This window comes from Neofelis nebulosa, chromosome 10, assembly GCF_028018385.1.
Source record: "Neofelis nebulosa isolate mNeoNeb1 chromosome 10, mNeoNeb1.pri, whole genome shotgun sequence".
In the NCBI taxonomy this organism is placed as follows: domain Eukaryota; kingdom Metazoa; phylum Chordata; class Mammalia; order Carnivora; family Felidae; genus Neofelis; species Neofelis nebulosa.
The window spans coordinates 9,278,147-9,299,496 of NC_080791.1; the positions used below are offsets into that span (position 1 = coordinate 9,278,147).

At 42.2% G+C, this 21,350-nt stretch overlaps 1 protein-coding gene across 6 annotated transcripts in view; it reads left to right on the forward strand.

Moving 5' to 3' along the window:
• The window catches only part of POU2AF2 (POU class 2 homeobox associating factor 2), a 490,852-nt gene that overhangs the window by 452,560 nt on the left and 16,942 nt on the right, over window positions 1-21,350 (forward strand). For 5 of the 6 annotated variants that reach the window (XM_058686716.1, XM_058686718.1, XM_058686717.1 and 2 more), the window contains one exon: window positions 11,644-11,753. Coding sequence is in view for 1 of the 6 variants with exons in the window: in XM_058686714.1 (XP_058542697.1) it covers window positions 2,255-2,264; window positions 11,644-11,753 (120 nt within the window). In the remaining 5 variants the exon portion in view is untranslated. Of the gene's footprint in view, window positions 1-1,608; window positions 2,265-11,643; window positions 11,754-21,350 lie in introns of those variants that run through there. The other variant, XM_058686714.1, reaches the window with a different exon arrangement.

The window sequence follows — 21,350 nt, forward strand, 5'->3', positions numbered from 1 at the left end:
AGCAGGCTCTGCACCATCATCATGGAGGGCTCAAACTCATGAAACCATGAGATCATGACCTGAGAGTCACATGCTTAACTTAAGACTGTGCCACCCAGGCTCCCCTAAAGGGTATTTTAAAGTACAAGCAAGCATCTGTTGCAGATCAATGCATTCCAGCTTTTCCAATGACATCTAATATCTGAAAAACTTCTGCAGGATTCTGGACTTTTCTCCATTAACCTGCCTCTAGAAAATCATCATGTCTTTGAGTTTTGGATACAGGACCAGCCTATATGGAAATGGTTACAAACTCTTCAGTGGTGTGTTCAGATCATGGAAAGAGAAAGGTGATACTCATGGTAACATTTCTTTATGGTGCAAAAGAACGAAATCCCCCTGATATTGCTGCTTGTACCCAGAAACTGTTGTTTCTGGTGGATTCTACGGCAGGGCTCCCTCAGCATGGCCAGCCCTCACTGGGGACCTACTATGTGCACAGCACCACCAACGCCAACACAGTGAAGTGCTATGGGAATATCGAGAAGAAGAGAAAGATAGTCTGGTCGGGGATGAGGGACAGATATGCAAACCACTGACCTGCATGGAAAGCAGCATGAAATCAGTGCCCTTGGAGAGATTCAAGCGAGAAGCACCATGAAATGGGCGATTAAATTCATCTCCGTGAAGATAGCATTGGTGCTGAGTCTTGAAAGATTTGTAGACCTTTAATCCCCCGAAGTGAGGGCAGCATGCTTCAATGTGAGAGAATACCGTAAACAAAGGTAAAGAGATGTGAAAGTTGATGACTTATCTGAAAACCACCGAGGTATCAGCTACAGCAAGCCCAGAGGGTGGGGGGCAACCTTCAGTATTTATTAAGAATTTCGTGAGGTCAGGAGCACGTTTCAAATGCAGGTTATCCGGCACATTGCCAGATGCTGTTCTCCAGATCCCACTGATCCGAAATGGGGTAAGGGCATGTGAGATACAGCCGGGTTAGAGGACCAGTAGATCATACCTGTGTCAAGTCCCGAAATTCCAGGGTTGGTCTTATGCCAATCCTGGCTGACTATGAAGGTGTTCAGGAACTAACTCTATTCGGGACTGGGAGACAGAACCAAAATTACGTTAAGAAGCAATTCTGGGTTCTTGAAGATGAATAAGGGAAATGTCAGAAAGTACCTAAAATATGTCTTTTTTTTTTTTTTTGCTCTAGAGGAGTTTATAACACTGAGTATACATCAAAAAGACTCTTTTAAAAAAAAAATAGCAAGTTTGTTTTAAAAGAGAGCTATTTGGGGGCACCTGGCTAGCTCAGTCGGTTAAACCTCCGACTCTGGATTTCAGCTCATCATGATCTCATAGTTCCTGGGATCAAGCACCCTGTCGGGCTCTGTGCTGACAGCATAGAGCCTGCTTGGGATTCTCTCTCTCCCTCTGGCTCTGCCCCTCCCCTCACTTGTGCTCTGTCTCTGTCTCTCTCTCTCTCAAAATAAACTTTAACAAATAGATTAATTAATTAATTAATTAAAATGTAGCTATCTGGACCCTATTTCAAAGATTCTGAATTAGAATTGGATGGGGCATGGGCACAGGTGCTATCTGTTACCAGCTCTGGTGCTAATTCTGAGGTACTACCAGGTTTAAGAACCTGTACCTTAGATCATATATTTATGTTTTATGTATAATAAGGCTATCCAATTGTATTAAAATGTATTTATTTTGTATTCATTTTGATTTTGTTTCTTCCTAGAATTCTATCTATATCTGAAAGATGCCTAAAAACTGTATACTCGTGATATATACCCATAAGTATATACAGGCATAGAACCTATATTTCTAATTGGGACACATGAGCTTTTCCGTAAGCACTATTTTTTGAAATTTAACTCCAAATTAAATTAAAGAAATAGAAAAAGCTGCTGTTGTTCAGAAAACAAATCGTGGATTCTTTGCTTCTACAATAAACTTTTAAGAGAGTTTGTTCCTAGTGGAAATTCATTGTTACTAAATAAAAATCTTGAGGAAGAAAAAAATACCTTATATATAATCCACATTGGGGATGCAAATTGTAGAGAAACAGACACCAAAGGATTTGCATTTAATCAAATCTAAAGCAAGTCATTTCAGAAGCATCACTGACAGGTACAGAAGCCTTTCCCATCAGGACCAGGCTGACCTTTCCAGAGACCAGGATCCCTTATCAAGGAGAACACAGTCACCAGATATCCTACATTGCCGTTAAGAAGGAGATTCACCAGAACCATCCAGAATGGAAAATGGTGAGTCACTCTCAATTATTAAAATTAAAAAAAAAAAACTTTAATAATCCTAATGTTTATTTTGGGCATCACAAAGTCATAATGCAGAGCAAAGGACAAGAAGAAATAGCCCTAAATTCTGGCTAGAACATATAAAAGTATAAAAACGCAGACTAGAGACCAACAATTTAGAACTCTTGGTAACATTTTCATAATTCTTTCACATTTAGTTACTAATTGTTAGGTTTACTTTTGCTGCCTAGAGCTTAGGTAGCTATCTATTTTGGAGACCAGCTCTACTGAACATCATTTTTATACAACAAAGACTTAGGTATTACAGCACTCTTTTCCAGGCGAGCGAAACGTTGTGTTAAATGGAACAACTCTCAGTAAGCTCTCAAAGTTAAGGAAGGTGCAGGAGAGGAATCCAGATTTATAGAGAACTCGAAAGGTCTTTTACTCATGCATCTTGATTTAGGTTCTTAGCCTAAGAATGGAGGGCTGTCCACATACGTGTGATAGAGAACAGCCCGAGCTGTTGTCTCATGCGTTCAAACTGAATATAGATCTTTCCCAGTTTGTTCACTCTTGAGGACGCAAATGTGAGTGGCAACATGGAGTAAAACCCACCCATCCAGGAACAAATTTGAGATTAAAAAATTAGAATTTGACGTGTTAACAAAGAATGACAGAGTATTTCAAAAAATGCCTTGTGAGGTACCTTGAAGGAAAAATTGGTATTTTTTGTAAATGCCTCAGCTCTTCAAAGTCTGATCTCAAAAAATAAGCGGATAGAGCCATCACACAAGTGCATCCGTGTGCTGTGGCACGGAATGGGTTATTGACACAAGTGTTAAGTTTTGGATGCAGCCGTGAGGCTTTGGGTGGGAGAAGGATCGTCATGGGGAGGGGTCTGTGAGCAAACCAAACTTGTGCAAAATCCTAACATGCTAACTAATTTGGCCTCACTTAAAAATTTTAGTCTTTCTTTCCAGTTGAAGCTTTCATAAATAGTATATATTATTTTCTGCCTAGCAGTTGATATTTGAACACTTCATTATTAATTGCTGAACTTGCCTTTCCTTGTATCCTTCTGGGGGTTTCCCATAATAACCCTGACATGACAGGAGCCCCATAGATCTGGAGTGGAATCACAAACACCAAGCCCCTAGAGAGTGTGGAGCTAGCACATTTTATTCCTACGTGGGTGTCTGCCTCCCTTCGGCAAGGGGGCTCTGATCCTCAGTGAGGCAGGCTGAGCTGGGCTAGGGCGGTGGTCAGGGGTCCCCGAGCCGCACACCGTAGGGACACCGGACTGTCCCGGACCTCATTCTTGGTACTTCGCTGGCAGGCCAAGAAATGGAACAAGCATGGATGTTGTCCATCAATTACCCATCATTCAGGATTTTTATTCTAATCTGTCTTGAGTGAGCATGTGCAAGCCCATCATCTATTATCTGAATTTTTCTGTCACCAAATGATAGAACTCAAAATATGAATTGCTCTTTCCTGAAGTTATGGGATGGTTTTCTATTTTATTCTCTGTTTGTTTGTTTGTTTCAAATGATCTCTGTTCCCTTACCTTAGACAACAAGCACCTGCTTAGGGACAGCAAAGAAGTGTATTCCAGACAGGTGTTATCAAAAATAGTAAAATAAATAAAATAGTAAAATAATATGGTGTTTACTTCAAATAAACACTATAAATGTGTTTTTTATAATATAAATTTAATATGTATTTTGTTTTATTTATATTTTGGTTTATATTTTATATATTTATATATATATATAACTTTTTATATATTATATATATTATATATTTATATATATTTTATAATTTATATTTTACATTTTAAAATTTATATTATTTTGTTTTAATGGAGAAAATGTTTAATTTTCAAAAACAATTTTAAAGCAACAGTACCATTAAGTGTACTATGGGCCAAATTCTTTATCAGAATAGAGAGCAGTAAGGAGCAGACGTGACTCAGACAATTTGCTGCATGTACATAATGACAATATGGCAATACAAAAAACTTTTTTTCCAAATTCTAAAGGATAAGTTGATTCTTCATAATAAATTTGCTTGTGCTTTCTTTCCGGAAACATGGGTCTTTGTTCTCTCAACAACTGATCTGAATGCAAGTTTGTATCTAGGGGTATTTGAATAAAAACTCTCAAGCATCTCCTGGTTTATGCAGGTGTGGATTCTTTAAATAGACAATGCACATGGGGGGAAATGTTTGGGAAAAGGAATACTGATAGAATTTTTGACTCCTCTGTAAAGAGGGAGGGCAGGAAAGGTTAGAGAACTTTCCAGAATCCTCAAAACACCAAGAATAGTCCAGGTTACAATTTAAAGAAATTGTACCAGGTTCCACTGCTTAATTAAAACTTATATGAGGGGCCCCTGGGTGGTTCAGTCAGTTGAGTGTCTGACTTTGGCTCAGTTCATGATCTCGCGGTACATGAGTTGGAGCCCCGCATCAGGCTCTGTGCTGATGGCTCAGAAGCCCCAGTGACAGGGTTTCATCCCCCCTGTCATGAAAATGCCGTCTCCCACATTCTGAGAATATTTATCTTTCCAAACCTTATAGCCTTTCTGTGCCTTCATTTTCCTCTAAGGTATTTTATGTACTCTGCAAGTGTTTATTGATCATGTACTAGGTGCCAGATTCTGGACACCACTGGTTATTCCTTTCTCTATAGTCCATCTTTTTTTCACTTCCTTGATGCTAACACTCTGGTACATTACATACCTTCATTTTTTTTTTATGTTTATTTCTTTTCTGAGAGAGAGGGAGAGACAGAGCGTGAGCAAGGGAGGGGCAGAGAGAGAGAGAGGGAGACACAGAACCCGAAGCAGGCTCCAGGCTGAGCTATCAGGCACAGACCCTGATGCAGGGCTCGAACTCACCAACAGTGAGATCATGACCTGAGCTAAAGTTGGACGCTCAACTGACTGAGCCACCCAGGCACCCCAATATATGCCTTCATTTCTGACCTCTCCTCCCTGCTTCCACCTTCCCTGTCCCCTGTGGTCCCCTGGACATCAGAACTGTAGCTGCCACTGAGGCTCAGTGCTTGGATACCTAGTCTCCTATTGCCACAAAGTCTTCCTTTGAGCCCTTTATTTTTGCAGTTTTGGTTACCATAGTTTTAAAGGTGTTTCTTAGAAGTGCTGGTCAAAGCCATCATCCTATCTATAGGGTATTTGAGTTTGATTATGCCAGCACAACCTCAAAGTCACCATGTTCAAAACTGAACTCTTATTTCCCCACTAAAACTGACTCTCTTCCCTGCCTTCCTGATTGTTCTTCTTAATCCTGGTGGTCTTTTTTTTATTGTGCATATGCATGTGTGTATGTATGTGCATGTGTGTGTTTTCTTTTGAAAGTTTTCTTAAATCTGTCTTTTCCTTGTCATTTCCACTGTCTCTGGTTAGCCTCTATTTTACTTTTTCCCATCCTCTGTGGTCCCTCGCCCTCAGACCCATCCTAGGCTCTATCTTCAGATTAATCTTCCAAAACGGTATTCCAAATCTTCTCCCCAAATGATAAAATCACAAGATTCTCCTCTTCAGAAGGCTTAGTGGTTTCCATCACTTACAACATAAAGTATAATTTTTCAGTCTGGTTTTCAAGACCTTCAACATGTTCGTTAATGTCACTGCCACCCCTCCCCGACTCCAAAAAACAGGATGCTTTCAACAAATAATTAAGAAGTAATTAAAAATAATTACTATGTGCCAGACACCATTCAGGCATTGGCACCTGAGATGTTTCAGTGAGTAAGAAAACAAGCAAATATCCCCACCTTCGTGGAGCTTACATTCTAGCAAACAGCAGACAGCAGTAGGCAATAAACCTAATGCATAAGGAAATTATATAGGCCATCGTAAAGTGACAAGTGGTCCATAGAAAGAAAAAGTAAAATGGGGTGGGGCAGGTTAGGAGTGTTTCGTGGGAAAGATGCAACTTTAAATGTGTTCTCGTTGAAAAGATGACATTGGAGCCAAGACGTGAAGGGGACACAGGGGTGTAGCCACGTGGATCACGGGGGGAAGAATAATCCAGAGAGAGCGGACAGCCAGTGCCAAGGTTCTAAGGCAGAAGTGGTGTGCTTGGTGCATTTCAGAGGCTGATGGGAGTACAGTGAGCAAGGGGAGAGTGTTGGGAGGTGAGATCAGAGGTATCGTGCAGCAAGGTTACCTGGGGCCATTCTAAGGACTTTGGCTTTGATTGAAACAGGGAGCCATTTCAGTATGGTATTGAGAAGAGAAGTGACACCGTTGTGCTTTGTTTTTTCACGGATCCCTCTGGCTACCGGGCTGAGAATAGACTGGGACACTGGGGGTGAGGGATGCTGAAGGCTCCTGCAGTAATCTACACGACAGATGGCAAGACAATAGCGGTGCAGGCGGGGAACAGTCGGCACCATCATGAGTTCCTCGAGGACAGCCTGTGAAGTACAAGAGGGAGCGAGTCCAGGAGGATCCCGATAGCTTTGGGAGTGAGTAACCAGCGGCGTGGAGGGAGTAACCCTCAGCTGAGACAAAGGAGGTCTCCAGACAAAGCAAATGCGGAGGGGCGGGGGATGGAGTTCAGGTTTGGATGCGTGGGGTTCCCGACGTCCAGCAGACAGCTGTGTGAACGTGGACATCCAAGTCTAAAGTCCGGGCCGGATGGGTCTGGGCTAAAGGATGATGTCCATTTGAAATTCATCTATGTGGAGGTGGCATTAACCCCCATTACTCCAGTTCCCTACCCTTTCCGCACCTGCCTTGTTCCTGCCCACCTCTGTGTTCCTTCATGCCATGCCTGACGCCCGCGAGACCTTTCTCCCTGCCCCTAACTCATCCACATGCAATCACGTCCACCTGAATCACGTCCCTTCCCCCAAAACTGTCACCGACCACCCAATGTGTGTTCTGCCCCTCCCTTACTCTTTCACATGTGAACACCTCACCTCTCTTACCAAACTGAGATCTCTTTGAGGACATCTGCTACATGTTCTAAACTTCTTTTGCATCCCCTGTGGCATTTCGCCCCTGCTTTGCACTAAGTCCGTGCCAACTGGTGTGTAAGACTGACTGCTTACGACAAACCTTCAGAAGTTCTCATGTGTTTATTTGCCATCTCACGAACTTTCTCCCTCTATTAATTACCGTGTGGTTATTTGTTAAGCTTATTTAAAATAGGTGTATTCCTTCTAGGCTTTTTGGCATACATATAAAGCACAAATTGGTGAGTCAGATTGAAATCACCAATTAAAAAGCCCTTCAGGGAAGAGTGAAGACAATTCTGTCTGCAGACCCACAGGGGATCCAGGCTGGACCCCTTCAGCCCCACCCCCTCCTCTCTCTCAGACCTGTGTCCACTCCCACTGGTAATCACCAGACGTTCCTCTTTCGGCCCCGCCAGGAATACACAAATACCTACGGTTGGCCCCCACCCGAACAGGAGCACTATAAAGTCCTTACTGTTATGTATACCTGTGATTCTCAAACTTCAGAAAACATCAAAATCACCTGGGAGGCTTATTAAAACATGAATTGCTGAGCCGCAGCCCTAAAGTTTCTGACTCAGTACATCTGGAGTAAGGGCGTGAGAATCTGCACGTCTAGCAAGTTCCTAGCGATGCTGGTGCTGCTGGTCCGGGGGTCACACTTTGAGGATCACTGGGGTGCATTCTCACTTTGACCTGTCTGTCTGGCTTTGCCCCCTGCCTTGTTCTCACTGTTGGTGCCCTAGTCACTCTCCTGCTCCAGGCTGCTCCCCTGCACGCTAGAGCTGTCTCAGCCACTGACCACACACCTGGCCTCCACCCCTCTCTGGCCTTTCCTTACCCTAGTCTCGGGGGTTGAGAGCCAACTCATGCCCTTGCCCCCAATTTCTTGCTTCCTCTTCAACCCCATTCCCTCATTTTCTCCCCTTTTCCTAAATCTTTAGTCCCTTCCTCTGACCTACTCAAATATCCTCAAATCTCTGCTACCCATAAATATATAGATATAAAAATGTAAGCAGGGTGCCTGGGCGGCTCAGTCGGTTAAGCATACGACTTCAGCTCAGGTCACAATCTCACGGTTTGTGAGTTCAAGCCTCACATTGGGCTCCATGTTGACAGCTCAGAGCCTGGAGCCTGCTTCAGATTCTGGGTCTCCCTCTCTCTCTCTCTCTGCCCCTCTTCTGCTTGTATATATATACATATATAGTGTATATGTATACATATATATATACATGTATATATTGTATATTTATATATATGCAAACCTCTCCCTGACCCTGTACTTCTCTGCAATTATCATCCCGCTCCTCCTTCCCTCTCTCATTCAAGCTTCAAGAAGAAATCTCCATCCCTGTCTTGGCCCTTGACATTATTATCTGGCTTCTAGCTAGGCTTCCAGAGTTTCTCTTCTAAGGTTGACTGAATTGAAAGCAGTGAGTGCCCTGCTTTCCTTATCTTTCTGGACCGTTCTGCCACCCTTCCTACTTTTTCCTTCTTTCCTGAAGTCCCTTCCCCTGAATTCTGTGATGCCTCCTTCCCCTGGCTTTTCCTGGTTCCTCTCCAACTATGTCCTCAATTATATTCTTCTTCATGTCTCTCTTCCTCCTCTGACCGCACTTCACATGTGGATGCTCCCAGGCTTCTGTCTGGAACCATTTAGTCCAGAGCTCCCCAACCAGTATGTCAGGAATGAGGATGATAGGAGTTTCCGAGATATTGATCCTCTCAGGCCATGGGAGCAGCCTGGTCTGCTTATGCTGGTGTGCGGGATGGTATCGTTTCTCTGTGTGCCGTCTTGTGACTCCACCTTTCAAGCACTCCCCCCTCCCACCAGCAATTCCATCCTCTTTCCTGATTTCTTTACCACCAGCGTCATGATGGCTCCAGAACTTATGTATCCAGATCAATCCCATGGGGAAAACTCGAGAATCACCCTCGAATCTTCCCTCTTCTTTCTCTCCCACACCGAAATAATTTTCAAGTGTCTGCTCCTTGCCCTCCTATCTACTACTCAGACCCCATTGTCTCTTGCCTGAATTCTTCTAGAACCTCGTGACTGATCTCCCTGTGGCTTTGTGATTCTTAAATCTGCCCTCCACACAGCTGCCAGACAAGCCTGTCTAAAATGCAAATCTGACCGTATTGGCTCCTCGCTTAAAAGCCTCCATTGATTCTTTGCTGACAGGATGAAGTCCAAACTCCTTTGCCCACCAGAAGCTTCATGACTGAGGCTGTTTCTTTTCTCTTCTGGCCTCCCTCCCTCACTCCCTCACACACCTTGCTCTGTTCCTGCCTCCAGGATTTTGCCCCTGTGGTCCTCAAGGTCTGGAATATTCTTGCCCACCTTCCTATCACTACGCAGCATCCCTCCAGCCTGTGCTGTCCCCTGCCCTCCTAGTCCCTCCCCGCCCTCATAAGGAATTGACACATCTGTGTTTTTCTGAATATCCTAGGCGTGATTCTGCTGTTGCCCTTAGCACATTTGCATTAAAATTATTTTTTAAGCTCCTCTCTCCTCCCACTAGATAGCAAATTCTTTTGCATCCCCAGCTCTGACGGGATGCCTGACACACAAGAAATACTTCAATGCATCATTGATGAGTAAATGTAGCCTTAGGCTTTTCCAAAAGCGAAGCATACACTCTAGAATCAGAGTTTAGTTTCCTTTGGAACAAACGTAAAGTCATCAAGTTTTAAATTCGAGGCTGATTTGAAAGTACTTCAAGCCTCTTTAAGTAAAAGATATATAGGCCAAAATTAGACCCTGTTAAAATTATACCGAAAGGACCATTCAAATAACTTTATTTTGCTGAAATCATTCGTGTGGTGGCTTCATTTAAACTAAATGATACATTGCCTTGGAACCTAGATTTTTTTTTCCTCTTAATTTTGTATAGGCATTTTGTATAACACTTAATAGTTTGGCATATTTTCATATGCCTGTCTTATAGAACACTGCAGAGAGATTTTACAGACAAAGAAAATGGGCCTGAGAGGTTACGATTGTCCCGGTGCAGTGACTAGAGTAACATGTGATCACGTAGGCACTGCTTTTTGGGCCAGCAACCTCTTCCATCCCATGGGTCGCTCTGCTTTTGGTTTGGGTTGTGTTATTTTTTCCTTTCTTCCTTCCTTTTATTCTCCTTGTGATGGTATTTGACTCATAAGTCAAATATATCCTAGACTACCAGTTTAAGCAGATTAGAGAATATTTTTGGTGGTATGTGTATACATGTGCGTACACGTGGGTACATCCAGCCTAGTGCACTGATACCGAATCCAGGTGGCATTGCTCATACACCAGCAACAGCTCGATTAAAATGAATTGAAACTATCCAACCTACAATGGAACAGTGATTTCAGACTTACAAAATATCTTAAAATTCCTGCAGTTTAACTACGATGTATTGCTTGAATGCTTTCTCCAATTGACTAAACAAAAGGTTCTTCTACTTTTGCTTGACCGTCCTCACTAACAAGGAACTCACTATCCCCAGAAACAGAGTTGTCAATTTCAGAACCTTGGGGACACATTTTTCTCTATAGTCTGTTATCTCTCTGTAATTTCTTCATGGTAAAAAACAGCTAATTTTTCCAGTTGTTAGGGTTAGAATCTGACCCACGTCTGGATCCCCCAGCTCTTATGGCTTATTAGCAGCTATGAGACCTTGGCAGATAACTGAGCCCCAGACTTCAGGTCCTTCCTTTTTAAAATGGCTCAAGTGAAATAATGCAGGTAAATTACTGAGCACTGTAATATGTTCAGTGGGTGCTTGTAGTAAGTTCTTAATAAATATTTGTTGAATGAATGAATGACTCTTCCCTTATCCTTGACCTAGTTTCAAAGCAGCAACTCCCCGTGTCGAAAGACTGTATTTTCAAAAATAAAAACTGCTTAATTTAGTGCAGTAAACAGGAACACATGATTTTCTTCTCAGGAACCCAATCTGAAAACAGTCCAGGTGACCTGCTCACCCACATCAGGTAGAAATACAATACGGCAAGAATACTGTCACTCCATAAACTGAAGCATGCAAATCTAACTTTTGCATCAGGTAATAAGTTGCATCTGATTCCTGTCTTGCAATTAAAGCATAAATTATAAGCCTTCCCGGAATAAATCTTGACAAGTCAGAGTACAAAAAAGAGGACACTTTGAGGAGCTGTTGCGTAGAAGATGGAATAGGGGGGAGCTTTTTCTGCCTACACAGAACTTGGATGAGTTTCTATCAAGGAAGGAAGACTAAACGTCCTCTTTTGGAGCCACTGCAAATTCAAGAAGTCTATCATTGCAGTGAGCAAACAGTCACAATTGTCAGGCCTTGAATGCGTCCCTGGGGAGGTTAACCTATTACTCTATCCACATTTGATTGTTACTATTCCATTTGCTTAAGTCACAGGAGACTACAGCAAACGCGTGTATCAAGGCGTGAGAGTGAAGCACACGGTCAAAGACTTACTGGCGGAAAAACGATCCAGGCAGACAAGTAACTCAAGATTTAATGTAAGTCTCGATTTAGTTCATTCTGAAGTCTTTGGGGGCCTCAGTCCTCTTTGAAAGCTAGTTATCTCCGATCTTTCCTCTTGAGTCTCATATTCTCAATGGCAAAGCCCTCATTTACTTAGCACACACTGTATAATTACCATTATTAACATTATTTGGTACTTCATTCGGTTAAGCATCTAACTTCAGCTCGGGTCATGATCTCACGGTTCGTGGGTTCAATCCCCACGTCGGGTTCTGTGCTGGCAGCTCAGTGCCTGGAGCCTGCTTCAGATTCTATGGCTCCCTCTCTCTCTGCCCCTCTCCTGCTCCTGCTCTGTCTTTCTCTGTCTCTCAAAAATAAACGTTAAAAAATATATATTGGGGTACAAATGTCAACCCATGGGCAAAAACCTGGAGAGCTCTGTGAACTTACTGGCTGGCTGTCTCAGCTCATGGCAAAGAATGGATGATATGTCCTGACTTTTTCATTTCTCCCAATCGTGAATTAATGAAGGCTTAGCTGGTGGGGACAATGCCAATCTTCATCGACACGTTATTCTAAATCTGATAGAGACAACTTAGAGAAACCCTCCCTATAGCAAAATCAGATGGAAATATCCGAGTTGGAGATGTCTTAAGTCTGAAACCTCTCTATCTGCCATCCGTGTCTTCATAAATAGCTCTACCCTGCACTTAAAATGTTTAAGTAGTTGCACCCAGATCTCCAAAAATGCTCCTAGAGTGGAAATAGCAATTAGCTAGCAAGATGGGTTTATAATCACTTAGTCTATTGGCAAAATGTAACAACATGAATGTCAGGCATCTGTCGTGCATTGCTGGATGCAGGACATGAGAGCAAATGTGGTAACGACGTACAGTGCCCAGCACAGGGGCTGGTACACAATGGGTACCGGTTCTTCCATTGTGGCTGCTCAGGATATGGGCACTGCATCCAACGCTGCTCTGGGATCAAATTTCTGGGACATGTTTCAAATGAACCAACTCCAGATCCTATTTCCTCCCATCCAAGAGCTTTCACTGCACATCTTCTGTCTTCTTTTATTTTAAACCACATCCTCTCTTCTGGTGCAACAAACGGAGCTTAGCTGACGAAAAGAAAATCAAAATCATCGGCTCCTTGTCTATTCCTAGTACAGTGTTTCTTAGTGGCTGCTCAGAGTCATCTGGGGTGTGTGTTACAAATATCCATGCCAATTTCATATCAAGAAAGGAAGAGAGAGAGAGAGAATTCAGAGTCTCTTCTAATGAACCACAGCTTTGTGGAAGTAATGTGGATGGCTTGGCCACAGCTACAGTCAGAATTGTGAAACCTAATGGACGTTCTAGGCATTGGGAAGACAGGAATCACAGTGATGTCAAAACACAGTCAGGGAACAGATACTGTATCTGCCCAGTGTGCGTGAGGCTATAACTCACTCCTTGGCATCATCATTATCATCAAGACATACATACAAAGATAAGGCACTATCCCAGACAGAATTACAGAAGAAGAAAAAAAACCCAAGAAATCATAGTATTTCCAAATGGTATATATAAATATATTCTTCTTTTTAAAACTAACAATTTTTGCTCAAGATCTGTGACTATCAAATAGTATGTTTTCTTTAATTTCTGATGTTTTTACTCTCTCAGTGCTATAACAATATAAACATGATTCATAATAAACATATTGTTTGATTTCATTTTAAACTGCAGATTCCTTGTCCCGTCCCATGTATACAAATGTGGAAATATTGGACAGGAGCCAAGGAATGGTCATTTTTCAACCTGCCCCTTGGCCGATTCCTTTGCTCGCCAGAGGTTGAGAACTTTACCATAGGGTACAGAGCAGGGGTTCGCTCACACAGCCGAGGTTCTTATCTCCACCCAGATTACAATTTGTTGAGCTATTGCTGTTGGCCCCGTGACACTGAAAGTGTGATAGTGAAAGTGGATACAAGAAACACATAATACATGGTCTATGTCATTAAACACCAAAAACCCTGGTAGAGAAGAAAATCTGTGTATCCATTTAAAAAATATAAGACTAGGGGCACGTGGGTGGCTCAGTCCGTTAAGCGTCTGACTCTTGATTTCAGCTCAGGTCATGATGTCTCGGTTCGTGAGTCCTAGCCCCGTCATGCTCTGTGCTGACAACATGAAGCCTACTTGGGATTCTCTCTCTCCTCTTTCTCTGCCCCTCCCCCCACCCCCACTCAGGTGTGCTCTCTCTCAAAATAAATATAATTTATTTAAAATATATATATAAGACCCTATAACCAAGCATCAGACTAAAGACGAAAGACCAGGAGCATAGCCACATGCTAGGAAGACTACAATCCAGTTTACAGGGCATCTCTTCGTATGTCGTCTCATCGGACAGACGCACAAACTCTGTGAGATTGATATTCACATGGTTTCCCATTGAACAGATGGAAACAGGGAAGAGAAGAAGAGATGGGAAGTGATTGTTCTCAGGCTTCATAGTTAGCAAATGGCAGGTCTTCTGGCTCCTGATTCAACATTTAAAAGGGACAGATCACTGGGATCTGAGGTAGAACAGTCCCTGATTCATGCTGTCTTAGTCCAGTTGGGCTATTGTAACAAACACCACAGCCTGGGTGGCTTATCAACAGCAAGATTTTATCTCTCAGACTTCTGGAGGCTGGGAGTCCAAGTTTTTGGTGCCAGCATGGCTAGATTATGGTAGGACCCTCTTCGGGGTTGCAGACTGCTGACTTCTGATTATGCCCTCATGTAAAGGAAGGGTCTAAGGAACTCTCTGGGGGCTCTTTTATAAGGGCTCTGATCCCCTTTGTGAGGGCTCCACACTCATGACCTACTCACCTCCCACTTGTTAATACCATCACTCTGGGCATTAGGATTTCAACATATGGATTTTGGAAGGACATAAACATTCAGACCATAGCATATTCAGACAAGGAAAATCAAAATATAGGAAAATATATCATCGAGAAAGAATTTCTAGGACAAGAAAGGTGCAAACCCGCCCTAACTCTGGTAGTTACTCTCAGGCACCAAGTGCATAGGCTGCATGAACTTAGCCTTGTCTACAGGTTTGCATATATTTTTACCTGGGTCTCAACACTAGTGTATTACTCGTATCCTCCACTCCAATGACCTCTTAAATTGGGGTAATTAAATGTCTATGTTCCCAAAATATGGTTATTTGGGCTTAAGTTACCTCCATGAATTGATTTGACTGTTCATCTGTCAACCACTATTCTAGAATATCTGCGTACCTCAAGAAAGACACCGTATTCCTTAGAGGTCCTATTTACTGTCCTCATTGCAAATGCTAACCTGTTCAGCAGGAATCATGGAGAATCACATTGCTGGTGGGCACTTGGGGTTCTAACTGGATGGATGATCCTGAGCCTACCTTCTCTTTTTCACGCCAGTACACTACGCAGCTATGGGTTGAATATCTTGAATATGTTTGGTTAGGGAAGCCATCCTAACAAGACCATGTTCAAACTTGGCTACTGACAGCATGGGTAATAACCAATCAGAGGCTAACTTGAGGAGGTTGGAGACCCTACCATGCGGTTTTACCATAGAGTGTGCTGGCCAAAAAGTGGACCCTCCCAATAATCCTACATCAAAACGCTGGAACCTATGAATGTTACCTTATGTGGAAAAACATGTGATTAAGTTAAGGATCTTAAGAGGAGGCACTTACTCAGATTATCCAAGTAGATTGTGTCTTGCATCACTCTGAATGCAATCCCATGCATCCTTCTAAGAGAGGGTTTGAGAGAGACACACGCACAGAGGAAAAGACACACAAAAGAGCAAGAGGCAGTGGGGTCAGGAGGCAGAGGCTGGAGTCATGCAGCCATAAGCCAAGGAACGTGGGTGGCCACCAAAAGCTGGAAGAGGCAAAGAATGGATTCTCCCCTAGGGTCCTACAGGGAGCACAGACCTAGCAACACGTTGATTTGGGCTTCTGACCTCCAGAACTGATAAGACATTTCTGACTCTTTAAGCCACCCAGGTTATGGTCATTTGTTACCACAGACCTAGGAAGCTAATGCACATATATGATGAAAGCTACTTCCCTCTGGATAAGTATCCTTTAGGAAGTATCCATCTGATGCCCAAATTGGTGCTCTTTTCTTTGCGACAACACTTTGATAAGTTTACACAGGCTGTGTTAGTCCATTGTTACTGCAATTTCCTTCCAGAACATCTGTTTTTGATACCGTGAAATGTTTTAATGTTTTTCACATCTTTGCAGTAGGAATCAAAGAGAAAGAAATCCCTTTCACCAAAGAGATTTTCACCAAAGACTGGACCTAAAACCATTTCTATACATCTTAGCCATGATCCTGTGGTTTCACACTATTACTGTGGACATCTGTTTTTAAATAATGGTTTTTCTCTTTCTTCCTCAAATCTTTCTAGGTCATCCTTTACCACACTCCTACATTTTCTAGCAGAATATTTAAACTGTGAGCCATTCACCCACATCTAGTACCAAAAAATATAAATAATCAGACTTTTGATGTAGGTTTTTCTTGCATGTTTTTTCAATTACACTATTTCACTTGAGTTTCATAAAAGCAAATCATTGAAAAATTTTAATAACATCACAAAATTTAGTTAACTCTCAGTTATTTATAGTACAGGAAAAAAAGGATTTAACAAGAAGATGCAGTGAGGCTCATAGCCACAATTTTTCATTTTACTTTGAAATCCAATGAACAATTTGCAGGCTATTGAGCTTTCTAATCAAGTTTTTCTTAAGCTATCATAAAGATTCATTTAAAAGCCTTGAGTACATAACAGCTGGCATGAGGGGGAAGATTTCAACTTACTAAGTAGGAAGCAGAGATCAGTTTGCAGTAAAAATTATGCCGCAGAATGGGGGCTTACAAGGCAGTTTGGAAGAGATTATGAACAGCCTGGGATCAGGGTCTGCTGTTCAGTCTATTTTATTGGTTTATGGACATCCTAATCACTCTCTTGCTCACTCCTCAAAAAATGCTATAGTGAGGACCAACAAGGAAATAGATATGAAAGTTATTTTAAATTAATATTCTACGTAAATGTGAGGGAAAATATATGAAGACTTCTGAGGTGTTTTGGAAGGCCTGAACTAAAGAAAATGTTAAGGAGATAAATCCCAAGTGGGAAATGGATTTGGATTATATTTTGAATTCTATGTATTATACATACACAAACCAAAAGTTAACTGTTTCCACTTGTCATGATTCTTTCACATCAACCTCGAATGTTTGCTTTCCACATCATAACTACTTACAATTGCTTTTGTTTTGTGTATTTTCCTAAATCCTTACATTTAAATGAGCTGATAAAATGCCCATGCCCCGAACACGTAGGATAAGGCCATATTGTCAGCTGGGTGTCTTGGTTCACAATATGTCCTAATTATTTCTGGAAGGAAAACATTGTAAACACAGGAAGAAGCCTGACAATAGTACATATCGATGACAAATTTGGAGTAACAGCAGGTAAGTGGGTGCCAGATAGTGCATTTATGGCATAGGGTAATTGGAAGTGTTTGATCTTTATGGAGAGATGGCGAACCTCGAACTGTGAGCCAGATGTGTGTTGCCTAGCTCCATCCATCATAACTGTCTGCCTTTCGATCAGGACTGCTAGTTAGAGTTTTGTTTAGTTATACATCCAGCTGCTGTTTTGCAGTACCAATCACGTGCACACTTCAGTTACCACCGAGTATAAACACTGGGATGTCCATATCTGTGATTTGCATTTGGATTTCTTGTGAAGTGTTAAAAAATATATATATGCAATTGGCAACTGTTTATTATAGCATCTCAAGATCTCTTTGGTTTCTCTGAAGCTTTGGAAAACACATCCAAGACATCTCTTTTACATCAAAACAGAAAAGTTCCTTCCTCAGTCTGTTTCAACCCCTCCTTCTGGCTCTCAGTGGTCCTGGGCGATTCCTTCCTTCTCTCTGGGCCTCAGTGTCCTTGTGAGTAGAAGGGGAGGGTTAGATTCTTCCCATTTCAGTATTCAATTTGACTTGATAGCTTTTCCTGACCTCAGAACATGTCCCACCCACTGACAACCCTCTCCCCAACTTCCAAAGCCAAGCTGAACCCCTCTTTGTTCTGAGAAAGATATATCTCCTTTCCTCTGGTTCAGGTAGAGCTTTGCAAGTTGAGTTTTCAAGGGAAGAGGGAACAGAAAAATCACAGAAAGCACAAGACCAATTATGCACAGTGCAAATGTTCTGACCCTAACTTTAATATCTAGTCAAAGATCAGTATGGGTGAGACAGTTGAGATGACTTCAAAGCCCGGATCTCCTTCTGTCACCTCAGTTCTCTCTGGGGCAGATGAGAATTTTTAATAATAATCATTGTCATTTACTGATAGACTTATAAATATTTTCACTTATATACTTTAAAATATATGTCATTGGGGCGCCTGGGTGGCTCAGTCGGTTAAGCGTCCGACTTTGGCTCAGGTCATGATCATGGTCTGTGAGATCAAGTCCCGTGTTGGACTCTGTGCTGACAACTTGGAGCCTGGAGCCTGCTTCAGATTCTGTGTCTCCCTCTCTCTCTCCCCCACTTGTGCTCTGTCTCTCTCTTTCAAAAGCGAATAAACCTTAAAAAAATTTTTTTAATAAAATACATGTCATTGATAATAAAATATATGTCATTTATCAACAAGAAGCCCAGTGGCCTTGAGAGGATGGCACTCACATCTATTTTTCAGATGAGAAGAGTAAATATCAGGTAGAAAGTGATGGAGCTTAGATGTGACCCAGGTTTGTTGGATTGCTTCCTGTTGCCTTTTTAATTTACATTTCCGGTCCAAGGAAGGACTAGCTTTGGAATAACCACTTTGCCTCAGGGCTTCTGCTTCAGATTCCATATGTGATGTTGGGTCTTGGTCATGACCTTTGCTCCCTCTCAACCCGCCCATCCCTGCAGTGCTTCTGTAGGTTGTTTAGATGATGCCACACCCACCCTGAACCAGAAGCAGCACTCTCCTTTCCTGTGACACCCAGAGATCCTAGAAAGAACTAGACACAAAAAGTTCTTAATTTCCTTCTAGAACCTATCTCTAGCTCTGTCCTAGAACCTGCTTCCAGAATATTCCCTGTCATTCCCCACCACTCCTGCATCTCTGGTCTCTTGGGCTCACCATGGCACCTGGCCCTCTCTATAAAAAGAGGAAAACATTTCCTGAACCGGAGTCACAGCATACCATCTGACCTTTGCAGAACCCTTTGCTGCCCTCCTGGAGATCCCTAGGTCCTTCCTCACCCAACCCATTTCTCCCTGACCTTTCTTCTTCCCTATCGCTTACTCTCCTGCTATGACTTACAATGAAGTGTGGTTTCTTTAGTATTATCTAGCTGCCTGAGAAGCTGGTATCCCCTGGCTTGGTCCTGGGAATGGATGTAGAATGCCACTCCACCACGTGAGAAGGCAGAGACCCTGTTGGGTCTCTCTTGAGGGCTGAAAGAGATCCATGAACCTAGGGAAAAGCAGAGCTTACCAGCTCAGTTGGCCTGCTGTCTCTGGTGACCCACCGTTTAGATGCTCTCCCAGTTTCCATGCATTCTCCCATAGTTTTACACACTAAAGGCTCCTATGCATATTCCTAACAAATATAATAGCCACTAAGGAAAGGGGAGAGTAATTTCCTTATGCTGTCAACTTCTCATGAAAGTATGGGAAAAGATGAAGAGAGGGGACCACCAATGGTCTCATTTCCTAGACACTAAGCCAATTTTTAGTATTCCATGCTAAAGACAGACAGAAGCCTTGACTGATATCAAAATCTAATTTTAATCCAGAAATACCTCCCCAAACCTACTAGAACTTGGACAATGTATATCTTGGGCTACTTCACTATGGTATTCTAACGGTGGTGCTACAACAATGAAGACGCCAAACGAAGAAAGAAGCAGCTGTAAATAAGACTACGAACTGATTATCCATGCTTTAAATTTAGGGAGTTGGCCACACCCTCCTTCTTCAAGGAAGAAATCACAGCCATTGCAGCCCTGTCTTGTCAAATCTAAGAACAGAGCATGTGTATGTGAAATTGAATCCATGGTTAGAAGAAGGGTACGATTTGGACAGTGGTCCCAAGCTCTGAAGGCATACAAAGTGCAAGAAATACCCATACTCTCTTCCCTGCTTTCTTAAAACTTACTATAAAAATTATTTTTGGAGCAACTGGGTGGCTCAGTCAGTTAAGCATCCAACTTCGGCTCAGGTCATGATCTCACAGTTTGATAGTTCAAGCCCCGTGTTAGGCTCTGTACTTAATGCAGAGCCTGCCTGGGATATTCATTCTCTCTCTCTCTCTTCCTCTCTCTCTCTCTCTCTCTCTCTCCCTGTCCCTCCCATGCTCTCTCTCTCTCAAAATAAACTCTCCTAATTATGTCACCTCTCATCCTACAATGTGACTTCACTTCAGTAAGATTTCCCCAGTTGCCTGCACACAGCAGATGGCCATCGGATGACCCACTGTGTGTCTTTCTGCTTTGCTAGTGTTTTATTTTTCTTATTTTTTAGAAGTACTTGCTCTCTTTGTGGTGATTACTAAATCTCTTAGGAAAACTATAATTTTTCTTTAATAAGTACATTTCACTTGCCCTTGCTACTTTTTTTCTGAATTGCCAGCAGACGGATCCATTTATTTGTAATGTTCCATTTATTTGTAATGTTCCATTTATTTGTAATGTTTTCGAGGTGATCAGGGTCCACCCTGGGAGTGTCTTGCCCCTAACCTTTTGCTCCCTCTTACAGCTCAGCGCTTTGCATATTGCTTGTTAACGTTGCCAACCAACCCCCTTCGTGAGCCCAGAAAGAATTAAAAAAGAAAAAAAATTTTTTTCTGAGTAGGCAATGCCTTCTAAACTCAAAATGCCAATGTTTGAATACAAGAGGTACATATTATGTCCTTGGCACTCATTTGAATGAATGCTTGATCTATGCTTTTCAAAATAGCCCATTGTCTGACTTTAATTAGCCCACTATCCTGACTTGTTTATAGAACTGAACCACATTTCCAGGGCTCTGGATGTTCTCCACCCAACCACCTGCTCCTTCACAATTACAGAATTTCTTAAAAAATAATAATAATAAAGGCAGACCTTTTGCAAACAACTTATTTTTTCAGCTGCTCTATTGGTTCTGAGGTTGTTGTTGTTGTTGTTGTTGTTTAACTATCACGAAATCTAAAATATTTCCTGGTGGTGAATTCTTTCACGCAGCTTGCCAAAATAATCAGGTTTGCAGTGAAACCGCCATGGCAAGTCCGTCTGGAAGGGCTAAAGTTCTGCAGATTCTGTTCTGGCCATGGTGTGCGGGACCATTTATCAACGAGCATCCCAGTGGCTGCCGTTGTTATTACTTAGCTAAATAAATACAAATAGCATTCCAAAGGCACACCGGGGGTAAAAAAAAAAAAAAAAAAAAAAAAAAAGTGTTTGCTTTTGTAACTTAGGCAACAGAAATCACTTTCCCACAGAGACAGCCTGGACATAGTTTTGTGCCAAGCAGGAGAGTTTTAACAGTAGAATTTCAAGAAATTGTCAGAAGGTTGGAATTGTATAACTGTGTTAGCTCTCCCA